At 44.1% G+C, this 23,293-nt stretch overlaps 1 protein-coding gene across 2 annotated transcripts in view; it reads left to right on the top strand.

Moving 5' to 3' along the window:
* The window catches only part of tbk1 (TANK-binding kinase 1), a 46,894-nt gene extending 37,068 nt beyond the window's left edge, over nt 1-9,826 (top strand). For both annotated transcript variants that reach the window (XM_043709951.1, XM_043709952.1), the window contains exons 18-21: nt 2,004-2,100; nt 3,205-3,314; nt 7,438-7,509; nt 7,814-9,826. In XM_043709951.1, the coding sequence (XP_043565886.1) occupies nt 2,004-2,100; nt 3,205-3,314; nt 7,438-7,509; nt 7,814-7,865 (331 nt within the window). In that variant the 3' untranslated portion in view covers nt 7,866-9,826. The remainder of the gene's footprint in view (nt 1-2,003; nt 2,101-3,204; nt 3,315-7,437; nt 7,510-7,813) is intronic.
* The last annotated feature ends 13,467 nt before the right edge of the window (nt 9,827-23,293 follow it).

Genomic DNA, 23,293 nt, shown 5'->3' with positions numbered 1-23,293 from the left:
CATCATCCTCCGCCACTTCTGCCACCTCCAAACGGACCCCACCACCAAAGATATATTTCCCTCCCCACCTCTATCAATGTTCTGGAGAGACCATTCCCTCCATGACTCCCTCATCAGGTCCTCGCCCCACACCCTACTCTTGGCACCTTTCCCTGCCACCGCAGGAAGTGCAAAATCTGCGCCCACACCACTCCCCTCATCTCTGTCCAAGGCCCCAAGGGATCCTTCCACATCCGTCAGAAATTCACCTGTACGTCTACTAATGTCATCTACTGCATCCGTTGCACCCAGTGTGGTCTCCTCTACATCGGGGAGACAGGATGCCTTCATGCAGATTGTTTCAGAAAACATCTCTGGGACACCCGCACCCACCAACCCCACCGCCCCTTGGCTGAACACTTCAACTCCCCCTCCCACTCCATTAAGGACATGCAGGTCCTGGGTCTCCTCCATCACCAAACCGTTACCACCCGATGCCTGGAGGAAAAACACCTCATATTCTGCCTTGGGATCCTGCAACCACATGGAATAAATGTGGATTTCAGCAGTTTCCTCATTTCCCCTCCCTCCTGATGAAGGGCTTATGCCTGAAACGTCAATTCTCCTGCCCCTCGGATGCTGCCTGACCTGCTGCGCTTTTCCAGCACCACACTCTGGACTCTGATCTCCAGCATCTGCAGTCCTCACTTTCTCCTCCAGAATTTCAACCAAGTTCAGTTTGGCCCAGCTCCCCATCAGTGCTAATAAAGATGTAAGGAACAACAGCTGGAGTTGATTGTAGGTCTGATGTGAAACCTGTTCCACCTTTTGATGTTTTTGTGACTGATCCACCTCGATTCCATTTTCCCTCAGGTACCAAATCTCTCTCCCTCTCTGAGCCCTAAATATGTTCGATGACTGAGCATTTCCAACCCTCTTGAAAGATTCGCAACCCTTTGATTGAGGAGGAATTCTCCTATTTGGCCTGTGATCTGAAACTATGTGCTAGATTCACTGTCCAGTAAGGCACAATCCCTCGGTATCTGACCAGTCTACTCCCTGCAAAACCTATTTTCCAATAAGATTAACTCTCATTCCTCTAAGCTCCAGTAGGTGTGCTTGTCTTAGTAAGACTTTGGTGTCTGAACACAGTATTTTTAATTCTAAGACGAAAATGGCAGGAAAATAGCTTAATTTTCAGTGCAGTATATCAATCTATGCTGTAATACAGTACAGATAGCTTGCTATCTTATGGCTGAGCCATTAAGCAGATGCCCTTTCTACCTCTGTAGAAGCCATAATTATTTGAAAAAAAGTAGGTACGTTCTACCAGAGTCTTGGGTGATATTTGACCAAATGTCCTTGTACTTTGCTGTAACCATTCTACGATTCCATCCCCTGGAGATGGTGCCACATAATTTACAAATGTGAAAAGGAATTGTTTTTATCGTCAGTTGTTTTGCTTCACACAAATGGAATGTTACACTTGTAACCTCCGCTGAGATTTCTGACTCAAACAAAAACAGAAGGTGCAGGAGAAACTCAGCGGGTCGCGCAGCATTAGTGAAGAGGAAGCAGAGTTGACCCTTTCAAGTCCTCTGACCCTCTTTCAGATCATCTTGAGATCTGTGTGCTCCTTTCATGTTGACCTCTTGCGCATCCATCAATTCCATCAGTGACCATCGGCAGTGATTCATGCTTTCAGCTGACTCAGATTTTCAAGTTCTCTGCCAAAGCCATTTCACCCTCTCTTCCATTTCAGATCGCACCTTAAAACCTGCCCCTTTGAGCAAGCATTTTGTCATCTGTACCTTGCATAGTTTTGAATTTTATCTGATACTGCTGCAGTGCCCTGCAAAGTGTTATTAAGTTGAAAGGGCTTCATTGATGCAAGTTGTGGTTGTGTCTTTCAATTGTTGTAGCTTTGTCTGTGGAATTGTAGAAATCTAATGCGTGTTGTACTCCAACAGTCGTATTGTAGTAACTTTTTGATGTCCCCGTAATGAATTCTGCTTCCTCTGCAGGAAGATGCACTTTCTGAGAAAGCAGGTGTTGAGTATTGCAAACCAGTTTGGGAACATTGAGCAGGAGGTGTTCACGTACCAGGAACACATGAAAAAGGTATTTGGTCCCTGAGGGAAGGTGCAAGAAATGTTTAAAAATTAATTGGTTTTGGGTCATGGGTGACTGATGTGGCTGAGCTTGTTGTCCCTCCTTAACTGCGTTCAGAAGTTGATGTTCATTCTTGGGTTGTACTTATTTGCATTAATGAGCTACTTCAGAGGGCCAATAAAAGCCAGCCAGAGAATTAGTCTCTCACGAAACTTATCATATCTCCAGAATTGTTCTCAAGGAATTGAAAATTAAGCTTGTGGTCATTCCCGTGAGCAAACCCAGAAGGAAAAAGTCACAAGAGACATTAAAATAAAATTGGACTTGTTTCCCTGCTGCTTAAGCACCTTACTAATGGAGAAAATGTTGTTTGCCTGACAATCACGAGCACCTGGGTGCTGAAGAGAGGGAGCAGATAAAGGCCATAGTGGAAGGTGAGGGGTACTGAAAGTTGAGGTGATTGATGATACAACAAGAGTTCATGTCATGTAGCCTCCAGGAGTATACCCAACTAAACTGTTATCCTTTAGTCGTTCATGGGTCAGGATAGATTCTTTCCCTGGCCATTTTCTGAATGGCACGGTGGCTCAGTGGTTAGCACTGCTGCCTCACAGCACCAGGGACCTGGGTTCAATTCCAGCCTCAGGCGACTGCCTGTGTGGAATTTGCACATTTTCCCCCGCCACCCCACTGTGCATGGGTTTCCTCCGGGTGCTCCAGTTTCCTCCCACAATCCAAAGATGTGCAGGTTAGGGTGAATTGGCCGTGCTAAATTGCCCGTAGTGTTCAGGGATGTGGAGGTTTGGTGCATTAGTCAGGGGTAAATGTAGAGTAATCGTGTAGGGGGTAATGGGTGGGTTACCTTTTGGAGTGCTGGTGTGGACTTGTTGGGCTGAATGGCCTGTTTCCGCACTGAAGGGATTCTATGATTTTCAGCAAAAGACCAGGTTCCTTGGTACACCAGAAGTCTTTTGGTTTGTTGGTCATGCACCGTGACCACCGTAGCTCATTTTGATTTGTAAGTGGTTCGGTGTTGGGTGGTTGTGTTGAGGGAAGACATGTTGAGTTATTGTTCACACCTCTCTCTCTTTCTCTCCCATTTGGTTCTCACAGCTACAGGAGCTGCTTCCTCAGAAAGCACTCCCAGCAACATACAGTGACTGGAAACCTCCTGGGACCCTTGGCTACCCAAGTCAGAATACCTTGATGGAAATGACCATTGGGTAAATACATTGGTATCACAACGATCATTTAAAAAAGCGAGGAGCTGGGTTCCTCCATTTGCTGCTAATTCACCAACTTCAACTGAATGACTGAATGGTCTTTATTGTGTAAATCTTTCCACCCCCCCGAGGCTGCCGGCCTCATTCCTGATGAAGGGCTTTTGCCCGGAACGTCGATTCTCCTGCTCCTCGGAGGCAGCCTGACCTGCTGTGCTTTTCCAGCACCGCACTCTTGACTCTAGTCGCCAGCATCTGTAGTCTTCACTTTTGCCTTTGTTGTATAAACGGCTACCTTTCACAAACTATTCTAATTTGTAGGAGAGCATCAGTAAATTGTAGTTTTTGACTACTAAGCAATTTATATTAGAATATAGAGTTATACAGCACAGGAACAGACCCTTTGGTCCAATTCAGCCATGCCGACCAGATATCCTAAATTAATCTAGCCCCATTTGCCACACTTGGCCCATATCCCTCTAAATCATTCCTATTCACATACCCCTCCAGCTGCCTTTAAAAATGCCTCCACCACTTCCTTTGACAGCTAATTCCGTACACACACCACCCTCTGCATGAAAAGGTTGCCCCTTAGGTCCCTTTTAAATCTTTCCCCTCTCACCTTAAACCTACGTCTTCGAGTTTTGTACTTCCCTACCCTGACAGGGGGGGGGAACCTCAGCTGTTCACCTTTTCCGTGCCCCTCATGATTTAATAAAGCTCTATAAGTTCAGCCTCCAGTGCTCTAGGTCTTTCTGTAATATTTTTATAAACCTATTTGTGCCGGCTTCTGCTCTCCCTGCAAAAATCAAAAGCAACTTATTTTGGTGTGTAATACGCATCTCACTTGTGATCACATGCTCCACCCTACTTCCACTTCCTCAAAACCTAATACATTTCTCTTTCTTCAGTTCTGATGAAGGGTCAGCATCTTAGACTCAGTTTTCAAGCAGTTTCAGCATTTTATAGTTTATTATTCCTTTTGATAGGTCTTCCCATTTCCTTCAGCAAGGATGTTTCCCCACCACTTGGTTGATCAGACCCGAACTGCATCCATTCCTACACTTCTGCATGACCAGGTTAAGAGCTATGCACAATGACCAGACTTTTTGGCATGCAGCTGTAGAATCCCCTTACTAGAAAGGCGGCAGGCTGGAAGAACACAGCATCAGCACGTGGAGAAGTCGACTCTCCGTGTGCGACCCTTCCCAGGACTGAAGTCCTGAAGAAGGGCCACATCTGAAACAACGACCTCTCCACCCCCCCCCCCCCCCCCCCCCGATGCTGCCCGGCCCACTGTGCTTCTTGAGCCTACTGTCTGTCCACCATATAGATAAATTAAATGAAGATAAATGTGTGACTGGTTCTTTTACTTCAGTTAAAATGGGGATATCTATTTACTGGATTAATCTAAGCATTACTTATCTTTGATAAAATGAATTTGCAAAGCAGTAACTATTAACAGTCTCTCTCTCTCTCTTTCTCTCTCTAAATTGGCATCTAAGCTGTAGGAACAAATGTTTGCCCCACAAAATATCATTTGATACATCAGGCTTGCTCTGCAGATTGTGTAAAATTGCACAGAATTTCATCCATCATGTCTACATCTGAATGAACAATTCATTTAGTGCCATTCTCCTGTCATCTCCCTGTAACCTGTGCCCTCTTTGATGGCCTTAAACTGATCTTCACTTATCTTGACCTTATTTGACCTGAATGTGAGAGTCAAGATTCTGAAAAACAAGTTGCTGGAAAAGCTCAGCTGGTCTGGCAGCATCTGTGGAGAGAAATCAGAGTTAATGTTTCGGTTCCAGTGACCCTTTGTCAGAACACAAGATTTTTGAGGTAGTCTGACAGGGCAGATAGAATCAGAGAGAAGTACAGCACGGAAACTGACCCTTCGGTCCAACTTGTCCATGCTGACCAGATATCCTAAATTAATCTCGTCCCGTTTGCCAGCACTTGTCCTGTATCTCTCTAAACCCTTCCTATTCATATACCAATTCAGATACTTTTTAAATGTTGTAATTGTACCAGCCTCCACCACATCCTCTGGCAGGTCATTTCATACACGCACCACCCTCTGCATGAAAAAGTTGCCCCTTGCTGCAAAGATTGAGAATTCCCTCACGGGACAGTCTAGGACTAGGAGGGGAGGTGAGGAAACGAGTAAAATCAATGTTGATGCCATGTGGTTGGAGAGTCCTAAGGCGGAAGATGAGGCGTTCCTCCTCCGGGTGTTGGGTGGCTTGGATTTGGCAGTGGAGGAGGCCCTTGGTGGAGTGGGAGGGGGAGTTGAAGTGGTTGGCCACAGGGCGGTGGGATTATTTGGTGTGTGTCCCCCAGAGCTGTTCCCTGAAATGTTCCGCAAGTTGGCGTCCTGTCTCCCCAATGTAGAGGAGACCATATCGAGAGCAACGGACACAGTAGATGAGGTGTTTGGATGTGAGAAAAATCTCTCCCAGATGTGAAAAGATCCTTTGGGGCCTTGGATGGCGGTGAGGGGGGAGGTGTGGGTGCAGGTTATACACCTTGTGCGGCAGCAAGGGAACGTGCCCTGAGGGTCATTGATCTCTGAAGTTCTCTTCTGCAAAGAACAGGGAGGCAGGGCATAAATTGGGCAGACTTGATCCACAAAGGAATCAAGGGTTAAGAGGAGCAGACAGAAATAGCAATCAGATCAGCCATCCCCTTATTGAATGATGGGCAGGCTTGGAGGGTTGCATAGTCTGCTCCTATTTCATATGTTCTTACGACAGCCTGAGGCACCAGGTATGTGCTGTTCTGCCCTAAAGCAGATTTGCACAAGCGAAGGTCTGCATTAATAGCTTGCTCTAGATAGGTTCATTGGGAGGACTGAGATCTCTGACAATCAACAGTCACCAAAAGTGATCTGTTTCACCTGTCCAGTTTGAGTCTAGCTTTCCACAGTAGTCAATACCTCAGTAATATGATCGATCAGCTTTGAGAGGCCAATCCTGCCTCTCGGTACACTATCCTCCAATGCTGCATTCTTGAGTTCTCCATTTGTTTTTGATCAGTGCAACACAGCTGCTCAAACCCTAAACTCTGAAATTCCCTAAAACTTCTGAATTCTTTGAGACACTCTTGAAAACTTGCCTCTTTGACAGAGCTTTTGGTTGTGATCACTAATATTTCAGGACTTGTCAAATTTCCTTTCTGAAGCTGCCATGAAATGGGTTGGGACGGTTTACTGCTTCAAAGGTGTCGCATCAATGCAGGTTGTTATTGTTGTATTGTAGGATGTGTTAGGAACTATTTTGCAGATTAATTGTCTCAAACGTGATTGCGTACAACCTTTGATTTGGAATCAACCTTGGTGGTTGAAACACTAGGAGAAAGGTGTAATGCTTGAACAATGAATGTACAACACAATAGACGATAAACAATTGGAAAGGACTTAAACATGCTTGATTTGTGTGAACAACAGAAGATATTTCAGAATCTTCAAGAAACGGAATGTTAGTGACCCAAGCATGAACTGTTCCTACTTTCGTTCCTTTTAATATTTAACCAACAGTCCATAAATAACAAGTTAAATGCTATGCTAGGTAAGGCAAGTAATGCAAGACATAAATCTCATAAAAGAAGACTTTAGAATGCCCTTTGATGTGACTCTGCCACCTAGTGGTATATTAAAGTCAGCTCAAAGAATTAACAGTGTTGTATCCTCAGAGCTAATTCCTCCTTTATCAAAGAACATAGTCTTGATCTTCTTTAATGTTGAATGATATTTGTTTGCATTAATTTACTCAATGTTTATTTTGCATTGTACTTATTAAACTTAGAATTTCAGTGCTGAGACATTAAATGGGATTTTTCACACAATAAGTCATCAGGGTTTGGAACTGTAGTGGAAGCAAGTTCACTTGAACCTCTTGAGGTCGTTCAATAATGATTTAAATTGAGACAATATTCAGGAAAAGGCAGGAGAACAGAACTGAATCATAATGTTTGTTAACAAAGGCACAATATGTCAAACAGCCACCTCCTGTGCTGTAATAGTCCTATGATTCTGTGGACTTGTCACTATTTCTAGTAGATGGACAAAATTAGTATAATATTTTCTTCCTCTTCAAGATGCATTCTTTAAATCTTTCCACAGAATGAAGAAACTGAAGGAAGAGATGGAGGGAGTTGTTAAGGAGCTTGCTGAGAATAATCACATCTTGGAAAGGTAAGTACAGCCTCAGTTTGGTAGCCCTGCAATTGCCGCACAGGATTCTGTGCATTGAGAAAAGTAACTGCAGATAAAAAGCCCTGACATTGACACACAGTTTCAAAGTAGATCAGAGCCAGTTACCTTTTCAGTGCGTAGTCACCATTGTAACTGCAGCAGCCTGCTCACTCATACCACATGGAGACAGCCACCAGATCAGCTCTTTCAGTGATGTTAGTCGATATAAGTTGGCCAAGTCACCCTCTGCTTCAAAGGGTTCATCAGGACTTTCTGATGCTAATCCCTCAATTGTTTCCAACAGGTTTGGAGCTTTGACTGTGGACGGAGGAATTCAGAACATCAATCGTCTCTAAACTGTAATGCGCAATCTACCGTTCAACAGAAACCACTGTTCCTTCCAGCTATCAACCCTAGTGTACCCTGCTCTAAACCTTTTTGTTTTCGGAGACTGTGAAAGTTGAGCCTGAAATGTACATAGAAGCTGGGTTGTTTATTTCCCCCTTTTTGTTATTACCTTGGTGTAATGTTTTTATTCCAATCCATGCTTTCCACATCAAAATAATAGCAAAATCTTATAACAGTGTTTCCCATGTCCCCAAATGTACTTGTTTTGCAGGGTGTGCTCTGCTTGTTAGTGACGTACAAAGAAACGTCTTGTTTACTCTGATTTGTAACAGCTCCTGATAATTATTTTACGCCAGTTTTGGCGAAATGGCCTGAGGTGCCTCATGGTGGTGGTCAGAGCTAAATGGCAGGGGGAAGGAAGGATTGAGGAAACTGGTCAGAAATATGGTCGATAAACTGGGTTGAAGACCCCCTCCTCCAGAGGTTGGGCAGGAGTGGGGTGGGGGAGATGACAAAGGGTGCATCACAGGTGCCCATGTACACCCTCCACTTCTGTACCAAGTACCTGCTGGGTGTTACCTGTTGCAAAGTCACCCTTGGACTTGCAGAACTGTCTAATGGGTGCTATGGCTTTGACACGTGCTTTCCAAACTTTTAACTCTTTGTTTATTAAATCTGTGGGGATGGGACAAAGAAATTCAGACTTAAGCGATGTTCTGTCATATCTCAAGACCAATGTTGAAAGTGATGAAAGCAGTTTGTTCACGTTGATTACTCTATGAACCTGGAACCCAAGTGATTAGTTGAATGGCTGTTTGTGCTTTTCTAAAGAGTGTGAATACAGCCCCTCTTGTTTGTATATATGTATATAATTGTATGCATAACTTACACCTTCTATTGAATAGAACAGAGTGCGCAGATGGAAGCTGAGCTTATTTTAAAAGAAATTGGAAAACTGTACGTGTTAGTGATTTTGTTTTATTTCCCAGCTTGTGAATGTGACGTGAGCATTGCTGACCAAGCCTGCATGTTTTGCTCATCTCCAATTACTCTGAAGAAGGTAACGGTGAGCTTCTTGAGTCGCTGCAGTGTGTGTGTGTGTGTGTAGGCCTCTCAAAGGCCCTTGTGGTGAGATTGAAGCATTTTCAAGGAGTTGACCACACAAGAAAGACAGAATTGGCTGGAGAAACCCAGCAGGCCTGGCAGCATCTGTGGAGAGAAAGCAGAGTTAACATTGTGACCTTTCTTCAGAACCCTAGAGTTTCCAAATTAAGGCTGTGGGTTAGGAGCTGGTGTTGAAGGAGCTTTGATGAAGCCTGTTGATGGAAGATGTTGCACGTTGCTGCCAATGAGCGCTGCTGGTGGAAGCGAGTGTTTGAGGAGGTGGATTTGGTGCAGTTGTGTTGCTCTGGATCATTTTTCGCCTCTTGAGTGTTGTTGGAGCTACGCTCATTCAGGCTAGTGGAGAACATTCCATCACACTCCTGACCTGTGCCTTGTAGAGTCAGGAGGTAAGTCACTCGCTGTAGAATTCCCATCCTCTGCCCTGCTCTTGTAGTCACAGTATTTATATGGCTGGTTTATTTAAATTTCTCATCGTCAGTGACCCAGCAGGATGTTTATGTCATGTATTGTGTAACTGTATAAACTAACTCTCACTCACTGTTTAAAAATACTGCCTAGTCTGTATAATGAGATCGCACTCCTAGTGCATTAATATTAAGATGGTGTTTCTGTTGTCTCTGTAAATTACATTAAAAAATATATTTTCAAACTCTTATAATCAATGATACATTTGAATTTGTTTATGGGACAAACTGCTGCCTGGATAAATTGACCAAAGGTATTCTAGTGCTGACTGGATAAATACTGGAGCAAATAATAAATATTTTTGATTTCAACATGTGTAAGTCTCTTAAGAGCTGCAGAATGAATGAAGGTTATACTTTTAATAAAGTACAGAAACAGATTTTTGTAGTAATCTTTTATCTCCACTGTGTAATCTGAATGTTTAGAAACCATCTAGAGTAAAGCTCTTACATCTGTGACGTGTCTCTTTACTAAATCACACTTTCTGTTGTCAGATTTGTGTTGTGTTTTTATTTTGCAAGTTTACTCCAGTAGGGATATTGTATTCAGTTTTGGGGACCATATTTTAAACTGGCTGTAAAGGCTTTGTTTAGGAATCCAGAGGGTGGCACGGTGGCTCAGTGGTTAGCACAGCGCCAGGGACCCGGGTTCAGTTCCAGCCTCGGGCAACTGTGTGGAGTTTGTACATACTCCCAGTGTTTGCATGGATTTCCTCCCACAGTCCATAGCAGGTTTAGATTAGATTAGATTACCTACAGTATAGAAACAGGCCCTTCGGCTCAGCAAGTCCACACCGACCCTCTGAAGAGCATTCCCCTGCACCTAACACTATGGGCAATTTAGCCTGGCCAATTCACCTAACCTGCACATCCAGAGGAAACCCATGCAGACATGGGGAGAATGTGCAAACTCCACACAGTTGCCCGAGGCAGGAATTGAACCTGGGTCCCTGGCGCTGTGAGGCAGCAGTCCTAACCACTGAGCCACCGTGCCGCTTAGGTGAATCAGCTCTGCTAAATTGCCCATAGTGTCCAGGATTGTGTAGGCTAGGTGAATTAGCAATGGGAAACACAGGATTACAGGGATAGGGTAGGGCCGGTTGGTCTGGGTGGGATGCTGTTCGGAGGGTCAGTGTGGACGTGATGGGGGGATTGGCCTGCTTCCACACTGCAGCAAATCTGTGATTTGTGAGAAGCAATTCACCAGATTGTTTCTGGGGATGAGGAATTGCAGGCTAAGAATAGGTTGTGAGAAGGATTTAAAATCCTGGGGCAGAAACAGAATGCTGGAGAAACTCAGGAGGTTTGGCAGCATCCGTGGAAAGAAATATGGAATTGTTCTGGGAAGGTGGTGGCCTTACGGTATTAATCCAGAGGCCCAGGTAATGGCACCAATGACAGGTTGTGGTTTCTGAATTTAATACGAGTTTAGAATTAAGAGTCTAATGATGAGCCTGTTGTCAATTGTTGGGAGAACCCATTTGGTTTCCAAAGTGTTTGTAAAGAGTAACTATAGACAGATTATTTCTAATGACTGTCAGGATGATATTGAGGGGGCGCTGAGTTAGGGCGAGTAAGAGACAACCTGAAGACAAGCTTTTCCTAATACTTTGGACAACTCGTATTTAGAATGCAGTTCTTACTAGTGCGATGGAGACAGATTCGGAAGCAGCCTTTACAAGCGAATTTGATGAATACTTGGAAAGAGAAATAAATTGCAGGGATATGGGAAAAGAGTGGGATTGCCCTTTGAGAGACGTCACGGACTCAGTGGGGTGAATGGCCTCCCGTCCAACTGTAGCTCCATAGTTATTACTTGCTTTATCTGCATTTACAATGGAGCTATCCATGTGACTTGTTAACTTTACGTATTTGTGCCAGGGGTGGAGGGTTTGTAATATAAGAACAGACTGGACCTTCTTTCACTGGCCCATGGAAGGTTGAGGGGTGACCATATTGAGGTTTATAAAATCAGGGGCACAGATAAGGTAAATAATGAGGGTCTTTTTCCTAGGTTGGGGGAGTTCAAAACAAGGGAGCATGTTTTTAAGGTGGGAGGAGAAAGATTTTAAAAAGGACATGAGGGGCAACCTGTTTACACAGAGAGTGGTTCGTGTATGGAATGAACCATCAGAGAGAATGGTGGATGCAGGTATAGTTACACCATTTAAAATATGTTTGGATAAGTTTATGAGTAGGAAAGATTTAGAAAGATATGGGCAAAGTGCAGGCAGGTGGGGCTAGATTAGTTTGAGAGCATGGTCAATGTGGACTGGTTGGACCAAAGAGTCTATTGCCATGCTGTATGACTCTATAAGCAAACCCTTCAGCTCAGCCTGTCCCCCAACAAGCAGTAATCCTAATTCTGCATGGCTGTCTCATTCATATATCTCTTTGTGCCTTTCTATGAGCCACGTCTCTCTCCTATCCTTGGGTAGTAATCTGGAGTTGGACACTACGTAGCCCCTGCTGGGCACTTTTTCAGTGATGTGGAATTAAATGGCTGGATCACCACCATCTCGCTCACTCCTGAGATTACCCGGAATCGGCAGCCCCCCTCCCCCCACCATAAGTCAATAATTATTCTGCTTCCTGTGCCATAAACTTCTCATGGCTAGGTCATGGCTAGGATGCCTATTTCAGTGTCAAAAATGGCAGAGATGTGGGTGCTAACTTCAGGGAGTTGCCATTTGTCCATCAGGTGCACCCCAGTTATGGTAACCTCCCTCCTTACCCACACATGCTTTAGAAACCATCCCCCACCCTGTACTCCAAAATGCCAAAGCCTTCCCTATCCAAGGTTAATGACTTAGCTCACTTTTGCATGGATTGGGTTCCCTCTTTGGCTGAGCCTGCTGTCCCGACACTGCCATTACCATGGCTCTGGTGCATGCCCAAATTACATTTCTGGCAGTGTGGCAGGATTATTGTTAACCTGTCTGTATCATGCCAACCTTTCTTCCATGTTGGTGGTGGGAATATGCGCCATCGAACTGCTGTAATTTCCTGCCCATGGTATCTGGTTTACCATTGAACTCCAGAGTTCTGTTCTACAACTTCATAGCCCTCTTGTGAAAAACCATTTATCCTTTGGCCTCGATATTTTACATTTAATTTGATGTTTGCATACCCTTGTCTCATAAGCTTTCACCATTGGAAATTTACCCCTGTTGAGATCGATGAACCTCCTACCTGCTGTGATGAAGGCTCATAATATATTATTTGGAAACTTGGGTTCTAGGTTGCAGGAAAATAGGTTTAAGTTTTCCGTTCTGTGAAGGCTTCATCTTTTCAAAGGATTAGAATGTAATTTAACAGTTGAATGTAGCAGAGTTAAATTCAGCATTTCTAATAAATCATCAGAGTTTAGCTAAATGGCTAGCTGCCTCCCTGTACCTAGGAAGATTATTGCTGAGGTGTTTGTTGACTTGAGGTTTACTTCCCAGAGACGTGCCTAGACAGCAGAGGTGCTGTCAACTTAGCAGGCTTTAAAATAGGGCAGAGGCAGAGAAGTTTTGCATTTCTTGAAAGGAAACTTCAGAAGCAGCATTCTGTGGCGAAATCAAAGAGGACGATATCCTATAAGGCTGTTATGTCTTAAGGAACCCATGTTCAGCAGTAACAGTGAGCTAAGTTAGCAAGTTTTTAAAGATCTCTGGGAAAGGCATTGAGTAAATGCACAGAACTTTATCAAAATCTACTTACAGCTCTAGAACTAAACAAGAAACTTTAGCAAAGAGATTGGGTGACTCTACTTATGAACTACCCAAAGTAGTAGTTGCGTAAAAGGGTTGAATCTATCTGATATTAGTAATGAGTTCATCCCAATAGCTCTTGTGTAGTAGTGCAATAAAGTTTGTTTCTTTTCGTTTAATAAACTGTTAAAAGTACATTGACAGCTGTTTGAGAGTTTCTTCACCTCAGTCAACAGAAACAGAGAAAACTTGATCTATCAAGCCAGATCTCATTGGGATCTGAAAAAGGTCAAAAATTGCTGGAGAAACTCTGGTTGGGCAGCATAAGTGCAGAGAAAGCAGAATTAACACTTTGAGTCTGATGACCTGAAGGGTCACTGGACCCGAAATATTAACTTTTTTTTAAGATTAGATTCCCTACAGTGCGGAAACAGGCCCACACCAACCTTTTGAAGAGTAACCCACTGACTAATGCACCTAGCACTATGGGCACTTTAGCATAGCCAATTCACCTAGCTCGCATCATCTTTGGACTGTGGGAGGAAACCCACACAGACACGGGGAGAACATGTAAACTCCACACAGACAGTCGCCCAAGGCTGGAATTGAACCTAGAACCCTGGTGCTATGAGGCAGCAGTGCTAACCACTAAGCCCCCATTTTCTCTCCACAGGTAATGCTAAACCTGCTGAGTTTCTGTTTTTTTTTGTTTTGGTTAAGATTTCCAGCATCTGCAATTCTTTGCTATATCTCACTCTGGGATCTACCTTGGCCAGTAAGTAATCATAATGTTGGCCTTTAAAAAGTTGGGCTACGATGTTTCTTTCCAGATCTTCTACCTGAGCCAGGGAGAGAGGTCATTATAAAATTAAAATTAAACCTAGCATTGGGTTCTTATTTTAATGAGAGAACCTGCATTTATATGACCCCTTTCGCAGCCTCCGGGTGGCCCAGAGTGCATCACAGCTGAGTGAAAACTTTTGGGAAGTATTGTCGCAAGCGCTGATAATTTATTCACAACAGACTCCCACAAATGGTAACCTGTACAGTAATGTTGGTCATAGACTTGAGTACTGCCCAGTGTGCACTCTTAACAGTTTCAGCCAAGGGACTAGCGGATTCATTCAGGCTCCAGAAAATTTAGTCAAAGGTACCAGTAGACTGGTTTCTCATTCCTATCTTCATCAGCCCAGACACTGGATTGAGCGACCACATGAGCAGATCAAAGGTCCGTCTCACTAACCTTCCTGCAGTTCTCCAGCCAATTACCAGTGAGGCTGGCCTTTAACATGATCCGGCCTTCCCATCAACAGTGTGTTGCAACGGCTGTCAGATTGGTGTTTATGAGGGAGTAAATCTACCTTATCCTAATGCTAGGCCAATTCTCTCAGGAGTTTAGAAGAATGAGAGGAGATCTATTTGAGGTACGTAAGATGCGAAAGGGGATTGACAAAGTAGGTAATGGAGTGGGTGTTTCCCCCATGTGGGACAATCTGGAATGAGAGGTCACAGTTTTAGAATAAGGGCTAGCAAATTTTAAACAGAGAGGAGGAGAAATTACTTTGTTCAAAAGGCCATGAATGTGTGGAATTCACTACCCCAGATTGTGATACCCCAGATGCTGGGATGTTGAGTAAATTTAACAAGGCAATAGACAGATTTTTAATGAGTAATGGATTGAATGGTACAGCAAGCAGGCAGGAAAATGGGGGAGTTGAGGCTACGATGAGATCAACCATGATTGTGTTAAATGGTGGATCAGTCTCGAGGGGCCGAATTGCCGACTCCTGCTCCTAGTTTTCATGTTCGATATTTTAGATGCATCTATCAAATCAGTTACATCATCTTGCCACTGGAAGTGCGATTTTGCACCATTTTGGTCACAGGTTGTAACCAATCTGAAAGCTCCTCTGTTCTAATAAGTCGCCCACTGTGAGATGTTGGCTAAGAATGTTTAGCCAAATGCAAGTACATCTTTTTGTCAAAATCAATGATTTAAATTTACATAGTGCCTTCTGTGACCTCAAGATGAAACCCGATGTGCTTTGGTAATGTAGTCACTGCAGTCATCTGGGAAACATGTCAACCAACCAGCACAGCAAGCTCCCGCAAGCAGTAATGTGATAATGACCAGGTCATCTATCTGCAGGTATGAGTTGATGGGAGAAAGATTGGCCAGTTTACAAGACATCCCTTACCCATGGACAAACCCATGGTGTTTAAAATCAAGGAACCAATCTCACTGCATGCCTCCAAGTGAAAACCAGAGGCTCAATACATTCCTCTGTTGCTGGCACAAACTCAACTAGCGCCATGAAGTCCCCTGCTGGTAAGGAGGTTCTGCTAAAGTATATGCCATAAAATTAACAATAGCAGCCTCCAAACCTAAATCCTGTACCATGCAATAACCCATGTTAAAAAGTGGATTGTGAACGGATTAGGTGAGTTGCTTCCTTGCAGTTAGCAGGAGTAAATGTTACGGTGAAAGAAGAAATTTGCAAAAGAAATACCCTGTATATTGCGATGAAACGCAAACTTGGGTACTCTGCAAGATAGGTTAGCTGCCATCTCCTTCCAGGTATAGAATTGCCTCAGTGCACTGACTACCAGGATTCTGCATTTTGGAGCCTTCAATATAAAATAACTGGAAAATAAATAAGAACAAAGAGTGCTTTAAACTACATTTTTATCTTGCAGACAGTAAGGAGTCATAGAGATGTACAGCATGGAAACAGATCCTTCGGTCCAACCCGTCCATGCTGACCAGATATCCCAACCCAATCTAGTCCCACCTGCCAGCACCTGGCCCACATCCCTCCAAACCCTTCCTATTCATATACCCATCCACTTGCCTTTTAAATGTTGCAATTGTACCAGCCTCCACCACTTCCTCTGGTAGCTTATTCCATACACGTACCACCCTCTGTGTGAAAAAGTTGCCCCTTGGGTCTCTTTTATATCTTTCCCCTCTCACCCTAAACCTATGCCCTCTAGTTCTGGACTCCCCGACCCCAGGGAAAAGACTTTGCTTATTTACCCTATCCATGCCCCTCATAATTTTGTAAACCTCTATAAGGTCACCTCTCAGACTCTGACGCTCCAGGGAAACAGCCCCAGCCTGTTCAGCCTCTCCCTGTAGCTCAAATCCTCCAACGCTGGCAACAGCCTTGTAAGTCTTTTCTGAACCCTTTCAAGTTTCACAACACCTTTCCGATAGGAAGGCGACCAGAATTGCACACAATAATCCAATAGTGGCCTAACCAATGTCCTAGTACAGCCGCAACATGACATCCCAACTCCTGTACTCAATACTCTGACCAATAAAGGAAAGCATACCAAACGCCTTCTTCACTATCCTATCTTCCTGCGACTCTACTTTCAAGGAGCTATGAACCTGCACTCCAAGGTCTCTTTGTTCAGCAACACTTCCTAGGACCTCCCATTAAGTGTATAAGTCCTGCTAAGATTTGCTTTCCTGAAATGCAGCACCTCGCATTTATATCTGAATTAAACTCCATCTGCCACTTCTCAGCCCATTGACCCAGATGCAGATGCTGGAAGCAAGAGTTAATAGCAGAGTCATTAGGGACATTTAAGCGACTGTTGGGCATGCACATGGACAGCAGTGAATTGAGGGATGCATAGGTTAGGTTATTTTATTTTAGATTAAGAATAATCCTCAGCACAACATGGTGGGCTGAAGGGCCTGATCTGTGCTGTACTTTTTTACATTCTATGGTCTAGATGTGAAGCTGGAAAAGCACAGCAGGTCAGCGGGTATCTGAGGAGCAGGAAGGTGTCAGCGTTACAGGCCTGGAGACAGCTATCTGACCCACTGTGCTTTTCCAGCTACATTTTTATCTCCTCACCTTTGGTCCTGTGAATGCTTCAATCCCTTTCAAATAACGTTGATGTGGTCTTGATGAGCTGACATGCAGGTGTCGAGACAGATAAGATCAGAGACGTTATGACCAGTGTTTTAGATTAGATTAGATTCCCTACAGTGTGGAAACAGGCCCTTCGGCCCAACCAGCCCACACTGACCCTCCGAAGAGTAACCCACCCAGACCCACTACCCTCTGACTAATGCATCGAACCTATGGAGCAATTTAGCATGGCCAATTCATCTAACCTGCACATCTTTGGACTGTGGGAGGAAACCGGAGCACCCAGAGGAAACCCACACAAACACGGGGAGAATGTGCAAACTCCACACAGACAGTCACCCGAGGCTGGAATCGAACCTGGGACCCAGGTGCTGTGAGGCAGCAGTGCTAACCACTGAGCCACCGTGTTTTGAAGTGCAAGTTTTTGTTAGTTATCTCCCATCGGCAGGTTGCAGTTGTTCTTGAAGTTGAACCAGATGGTTCACAAATTCGGTGTCGTATTTGACCGTGGGATGAGCTTGTGACTACCATGACAGCACCATCTCTAAGATGGCCTGTTTTCACCTCCATAATTTTCTGGGACAGCCCATTGCCACACTTCAGCTCCTCGGTTGTTAGAAGCCTCTTGTCATTTCTTTGTTAACTCTGGAGGTGTCTTGGCTGGGGGGATCGTTGCTTATGTGGGTGATCATAGAAGGTCAGGGTCACCCTTTTCAGACAGAGAGGAGGAGAAACGATTTGCTCTCTGAGTATCAAAAGTCTTGGAACTCTCTTCCTCAAAAATTGGTTGAGGCAGAATCTTTAAGGCAGTGGTCGATAGATTTTGGATAAACAAGTGAGTGAAGGTTCTCACCGGTAGGCAGGAAGTTATCAGGTCAGCTATCTCCTTATTAAATGGTGGATAGGCTTGAGAGACCAAGTGTCGTACACCTGTTTTTTATTTGTATATTCATTTGTAGACACTCCAATGCCAGTCTCCCATGTTCTACACCTCTTGAACCTGGTGCGAGGTGGTACTGTAGTGGTAATGTCACTGGGCTAGTCATCCAGAACCCAGACAAATGTTCTGGGAACATGGGTTCAAATCCTACCATGACAGGCAGTGGAGGTTGACTCCAATAAGGCAAAAGCATGTCAACTTTGTCCTTTGCTGTTTAAAAATAAACTTATCTGCTTCACTAATGTCCTTTCGGGAAGGAAATCTGCCATCCTTACCTGGTCTGGCCTACGTGTGACTCTAGACCCACAGTAATGTGGTTGACTCTTAACTGCCCTCTGGGCAATGAATGCTGACCCAGCCAGCTCTGTCCACATCCATTGAGCAAATGAAGAACAATCTAAAATTCTGATTTCCATATCCTAACTCGCACCAAGTCCTGTGTACCTATCAACCCTGTGTTGCTGAGCTACACTGGCTGCTAAATGTTAAAGTTTTCCAAATCCCTACCCAGCATCAGTAGTCCCGATCTCTGTAATACCCTCTCGCTAGAAAGCCTGTGATATCTATGCAAAATACTCGCACTCATTCGATGCTGGCCTTCTGAACCTCTCAGGTTTTAATTGACCCTACAGGGCCTAAAATCTGAATTCCCTCTCTAACCACTGCGCGCTCTCTCTGATTCTTCTCCCAACTTTAGTGCGCTCCACAACACCTACCTTTTGGACCAAGGTTTAGATCATTTGTCCTCATATCTCCTCATGAGGATCTGTGCCAAATGTTTTGAATGTAGGCACCCAAGCAAGTTTCCTCTTCCAGAATTAAGAATGTAAATATTTACAGAATGTGAGTCAAAGTTTAGATTAGATTCCCTACAGTGTGGAAACAGGCCCTTCGGCCCAACAAGTCACACCGACCCTCCAAAGAGCAACCCACCCAGACTCATTCCCCTACATTTAACACTACGGGCAATTTAGCATGGCCAATTCACCTAACCTGCACATCTTTGGACTGTGGGAGGAAACCAGAGCACCTGGAAGAAACCCACACAGACACGGGGAGAATGTGCAAACTGCACACAGTCAGTTGCCCGAGGCGGGAATTGAACCCGGGTCCCTGGCGCTGTGAGGCAGCAGTGCTAACTTTTCTAGATACTAATAACTTTGAGGGATATGGAGATGGGCCTGAGAAAATGGCAGATCCTCAGCCACAAAATAGATCTAGAATGGCAGGGTAAGATTGAGGGGCTGAATGGCCTACTCCCATGTTTCTATATGAATAATAGGCAACCATCCTTTGAACTTGTTTCTATGTTACATCTTTAATTCCTTCTCTTGCACAGAATAGCGTTAATGTGTTGGCTCCCTGCAGCGTGGGAAGTTCCAACAGGACGTTCATTGTGAGATAGACACGGTTTGACACCGCGTTGGTGTTGAACTGAAAAAGGGGCAAACAAAACAGCCCAGCAACGAACTCCTCATCCCACTCACAAACACTGCATTGCCTCAATGGAAACTTTACAAATAAAGTTTAGCTAATTTTACTGATTCTGACACAGAACCACAGCTTGCATAGAGGGCACTAGTCATGCATCATGTAGCATATGATGTAGTATAATGTAGTTAATCCCACTCTGTACTTAACACAGTCCAAAATGTGCAGTACCTCTTAGCCAGGAGACCCGATTTCAAGTCTCACCTGCACTAGAGGTGTATAAAGACATATCTGAGCAGGTTGATTAGAAAATGTCTAACATCTCCTTTATCAGGTTCCTTAAGTAACACATCTTTAGAATTTTCATACTTTCATTTCTTTGATAGCCATCCAGCAATTTATCCTGTATGTTTAAATCCCGAGATTGATGCTAAGTCAATCTATCATCATTTCTGGTAAAATATTTCAGATTCTGATAAAACAATGCGTGTAAAGAAAATTGTTCTCATTTTAACTAGGTCATAAGATGGAAATAGAAAATATCTTATTTGGACGACTCATGCTCCCATTTTCAATACCATATGTAAACGTTCAGCAATATTTAAATAAAGGAACAAAATCAGGCCATTCAGCCCATTGAGCCTGATCTGCCATTTGATCATGGTTACTTTGTTTCCTAACCCCAATCTCCTGCCTTCTCCCACTAAACTCTTGATCCTGTTACCAATCAAGAACCTACCTATCTCTGTCTCAAATACACTCAATGACTTGGCTTCCACAGCCCTCTGCGCCAATGCATTCCACAGATTAACCACCCTCTGACTGAAGAAATTCCTCTTCATCTCTGTTCTAAAGGGTTGTCCCTTGATTCTGAGACTCTGCCCTCGGGTCCTATATATCTCTCCACGTCCACTGTATCCCGGCCTCTCAGTATTCTATAAGTTTCAATGAGATGTCCTGTCATTCTTCTAAACTCCATTGAGTACAGACCCAGAGGTCCTCAACCACTCCTCATATGACAAGCCCTTCATCCCTGCGATCATTCTTGTAAACCCCTGGACCCCCTCCAGTGCCAGCACATCCTTCCTTAGATATGGCGCCCAAAATTGCTCACAATATTACAAATGTGATCTGACCAGAGCCTTACACAGTCATAGAGCTGTACAATATAGAAATAGACTGTTCAGTACAACTCGTCCATGCCAACCAGATATCCTAATTTAATCTAGTCCCATTTGCTAGCACTTGACCCATACCCCTCTGAACTGTTCCTATTCATATACCTATTCAGATGCTTTTAAATGTTGTAATTGTACCAGCCTCCACCACTTCCTCTGGCAGCTCATTCCATACACGCTCCACTCTCTGCGTGAAAAAGTTGTCCCCTCTTCCCCCTCTCACCTTAAACCTATGCCCTTTAGTTTGAACACCCCTATTCTGAGGAAAAGATTTTGACTATCCACCTTATCCATGCCCCTCATGATTTTATCAGTCTCTATAAGGTCACCCCTCAGCCTCCAATGCTCCAGGGAAAACAGCCCCAGCCTATTCAGCCTCTCCCTATAGCTCAAATCCTCCAACCCTGGCAATACCTTTGCAAATCTTTTCAGAACCCTTTCAAGTTCACAGGGAGAATAGCAGAGAGACCAGAAATGAATGCAGTATTCCAAAAGTGGCCTAACCAATGTCCTGTACAGCTGCAACATGACTTTCAAACTCCTATTGTCAATACTCTGACCAATAAAAGAAAGCATACCAAACACCTTCTTCACTATCCTATCTACCTGCGATTCCACTTTCAAGGAACTATGAACCTGCACTTCCAGGTCTCTTTGTTCAGCAACACTCCCCAGAACCTTACTATTAAATGTATAAGTCTTGCCCTGATTTGCCTCACATTTATCTAAATTAAACTTGACCTGCCCACTCCTCAGTGACTCCAGTCACTCCTGAAATATCACCACCAATGCCTCCACAATCCCCTTAGCTATCTCCTTCAGAACTGGCCTGGGTGACTTATCCATCTTCAGAGCTGTCAGCTTCCTCAGCACCTTCTCCTTAGGCCACTACACTCCCCTCTGCCCAACTCTCTTGAAGTTATGGTATGCTGCTGGTGTTTTCCACAGTGAAAAATGATGCAAAGTCCCTATTCAGTTCATCCGCCATTTCCTTGTTCCCAATACGACTTCTCCAGCCTCAGTTTCCAGTGGTCCAATGTCCACTCTTGCCTCTCTCTCATCGTTAGATATCTAAAAAATACTCTTGCAATCTTCTTTGTATTACTAGCTAGCTCACTCTGATATTTCACTTCCTCCGCCTCATTGCTTTCATAGTTACCCTTTGCTGGTTTTCCCACTAATATTCAGCACTGTTCATGCATTTTATCTCTCTCTTCCCCTCTCTTTACTCTGAGACTCCATGGCAACCATCGTCCTCTTTCTCAAGGACTGGCGAGAATGATTAAGATAAAAATAAATCGACATGAGAGAGCCACTTCTGGGAACGCAATCAATGTACAAAATGCTGCCACAAAGCTAGTCCTTTATTTCTTGAAAAGCTGTTCCTTGGCTCAAGGAGACTCTGTCCTTGATATTTTTCAGAGGGGCAATAAGCCGGGCCGGGCTCCGATCAGTCTGGTTTGGTACAGAGATGAAAAGGATTTTGAGAGGCCTTTTGTTTATATGTAAACAGATGAGATTTCAGGCCTAAGTGGTCATGTTTTAGAAGTGACCTGTATAATGAAAGGGGAGTGGTCAGCTCTCTAGCTGAGCAGTTTTAGTTCAGTCTTGAACTGGATGTTCACCAGGGAGCTGCGTGGAAACTCTCTCTCTCTTTTCTCGCCTTCAATATCAACCTCATAAAGTCATAGAGATGTACAGCACGGAAACAGACCCTTCGGTCCAACCCGTCCAAGCCGACCAGATATCCCAACTCTATCTAGTCCCCCCTGCCAGCACCTGGTCCATATCCCTGAACCCTTTCAAGTTTCACAACATCCTTCAGCAACACTCCCTAGGACCTTACCATTAAGTGTATAAGTCCTGCTAAGATTTGCTTTCCCAAAATGCAGCACCTCGCATTTATCTGAATTAAACTCCATTTGCCACTTCTCAGCCCATTGGCCCATCTGGTCAAGATCCTGTTGTAATCTGAGGGAACCTTCTTCGCTGTCCACTACACCTCCAATTTTGGTTCATCTGAAAACTTAGTAACTGTACCTCTGTGCCCACATCCAAATCATTTATATAAATGATAAAAAACAGTGGACCAGCACTGATCCTTGTGGCACTCCACTGGTCACAGGCCTCCAGTCTGAAAAACAACCCTCCACCACCACACTGACCTCTACCTTTGAGCCTGTTCTGTATCTAAATGGCTGTTTCTCCCTGTGTTCCATGAGATCTAACCTTGCTAATCAGTCTCCCATGGGGAACCTTGTCAAACGCCTTACTGAAGACTGTATAGATCACATCTACTGTAAGCATGTGTCCCATTTATACCGGGTTTTAAAGGGAGTTTGCTTATTGGGACTGTTGTGTATATTCGGTACAGTATAGTTAATTCTATTTTGGATAGTCTGAGTTCTGTAGGGTTTCCTTATTCTGTCCTTTGCGTTTCATTGTGCAATTTTGTGAATAAATTTTTGTCTGTTTTAAAATCTAGTAGCAACCTAGCTAACTTACTCTGGGTAATTTTCACTGTACACTTACCGAAACAAATTGCAAAGTTATGGTCTGGGCAGCCTGCTTAAGAATGTTTTGAGTGGTCTGGCCTAGTCCATAACAATGCAAAGGACTATGGGACATGTTCGAAGGTGGAGTTGAGGTTTAAAACAACTAATCATTTTATTGAAAGGTGAAGCAAGCTAGAGGGACTGGCCTAGTCCTGCTCCTA

This window comes from Chiloscyllium plagiosum, chromosome 19, assembly GCF_004010195.1.
Source record: "Chiloscyllium plagiosum isolate BGI_BamShark_2017 chromosome 19, ASM401019v2, whole genome shotgun sequence".
NCBI lineage: Eukaryota > Metazoa > Chordata > Chondrichthyes > Orectolobiformes > Hemiscylliidae > Chiloscyllium > Chiloscyllium plagiosum.
The sequence above is the reverse complement of the archived record's forward strand: the minus strand, read 5'-3'. Positions and strand labels throughout refer to the sequence as shown.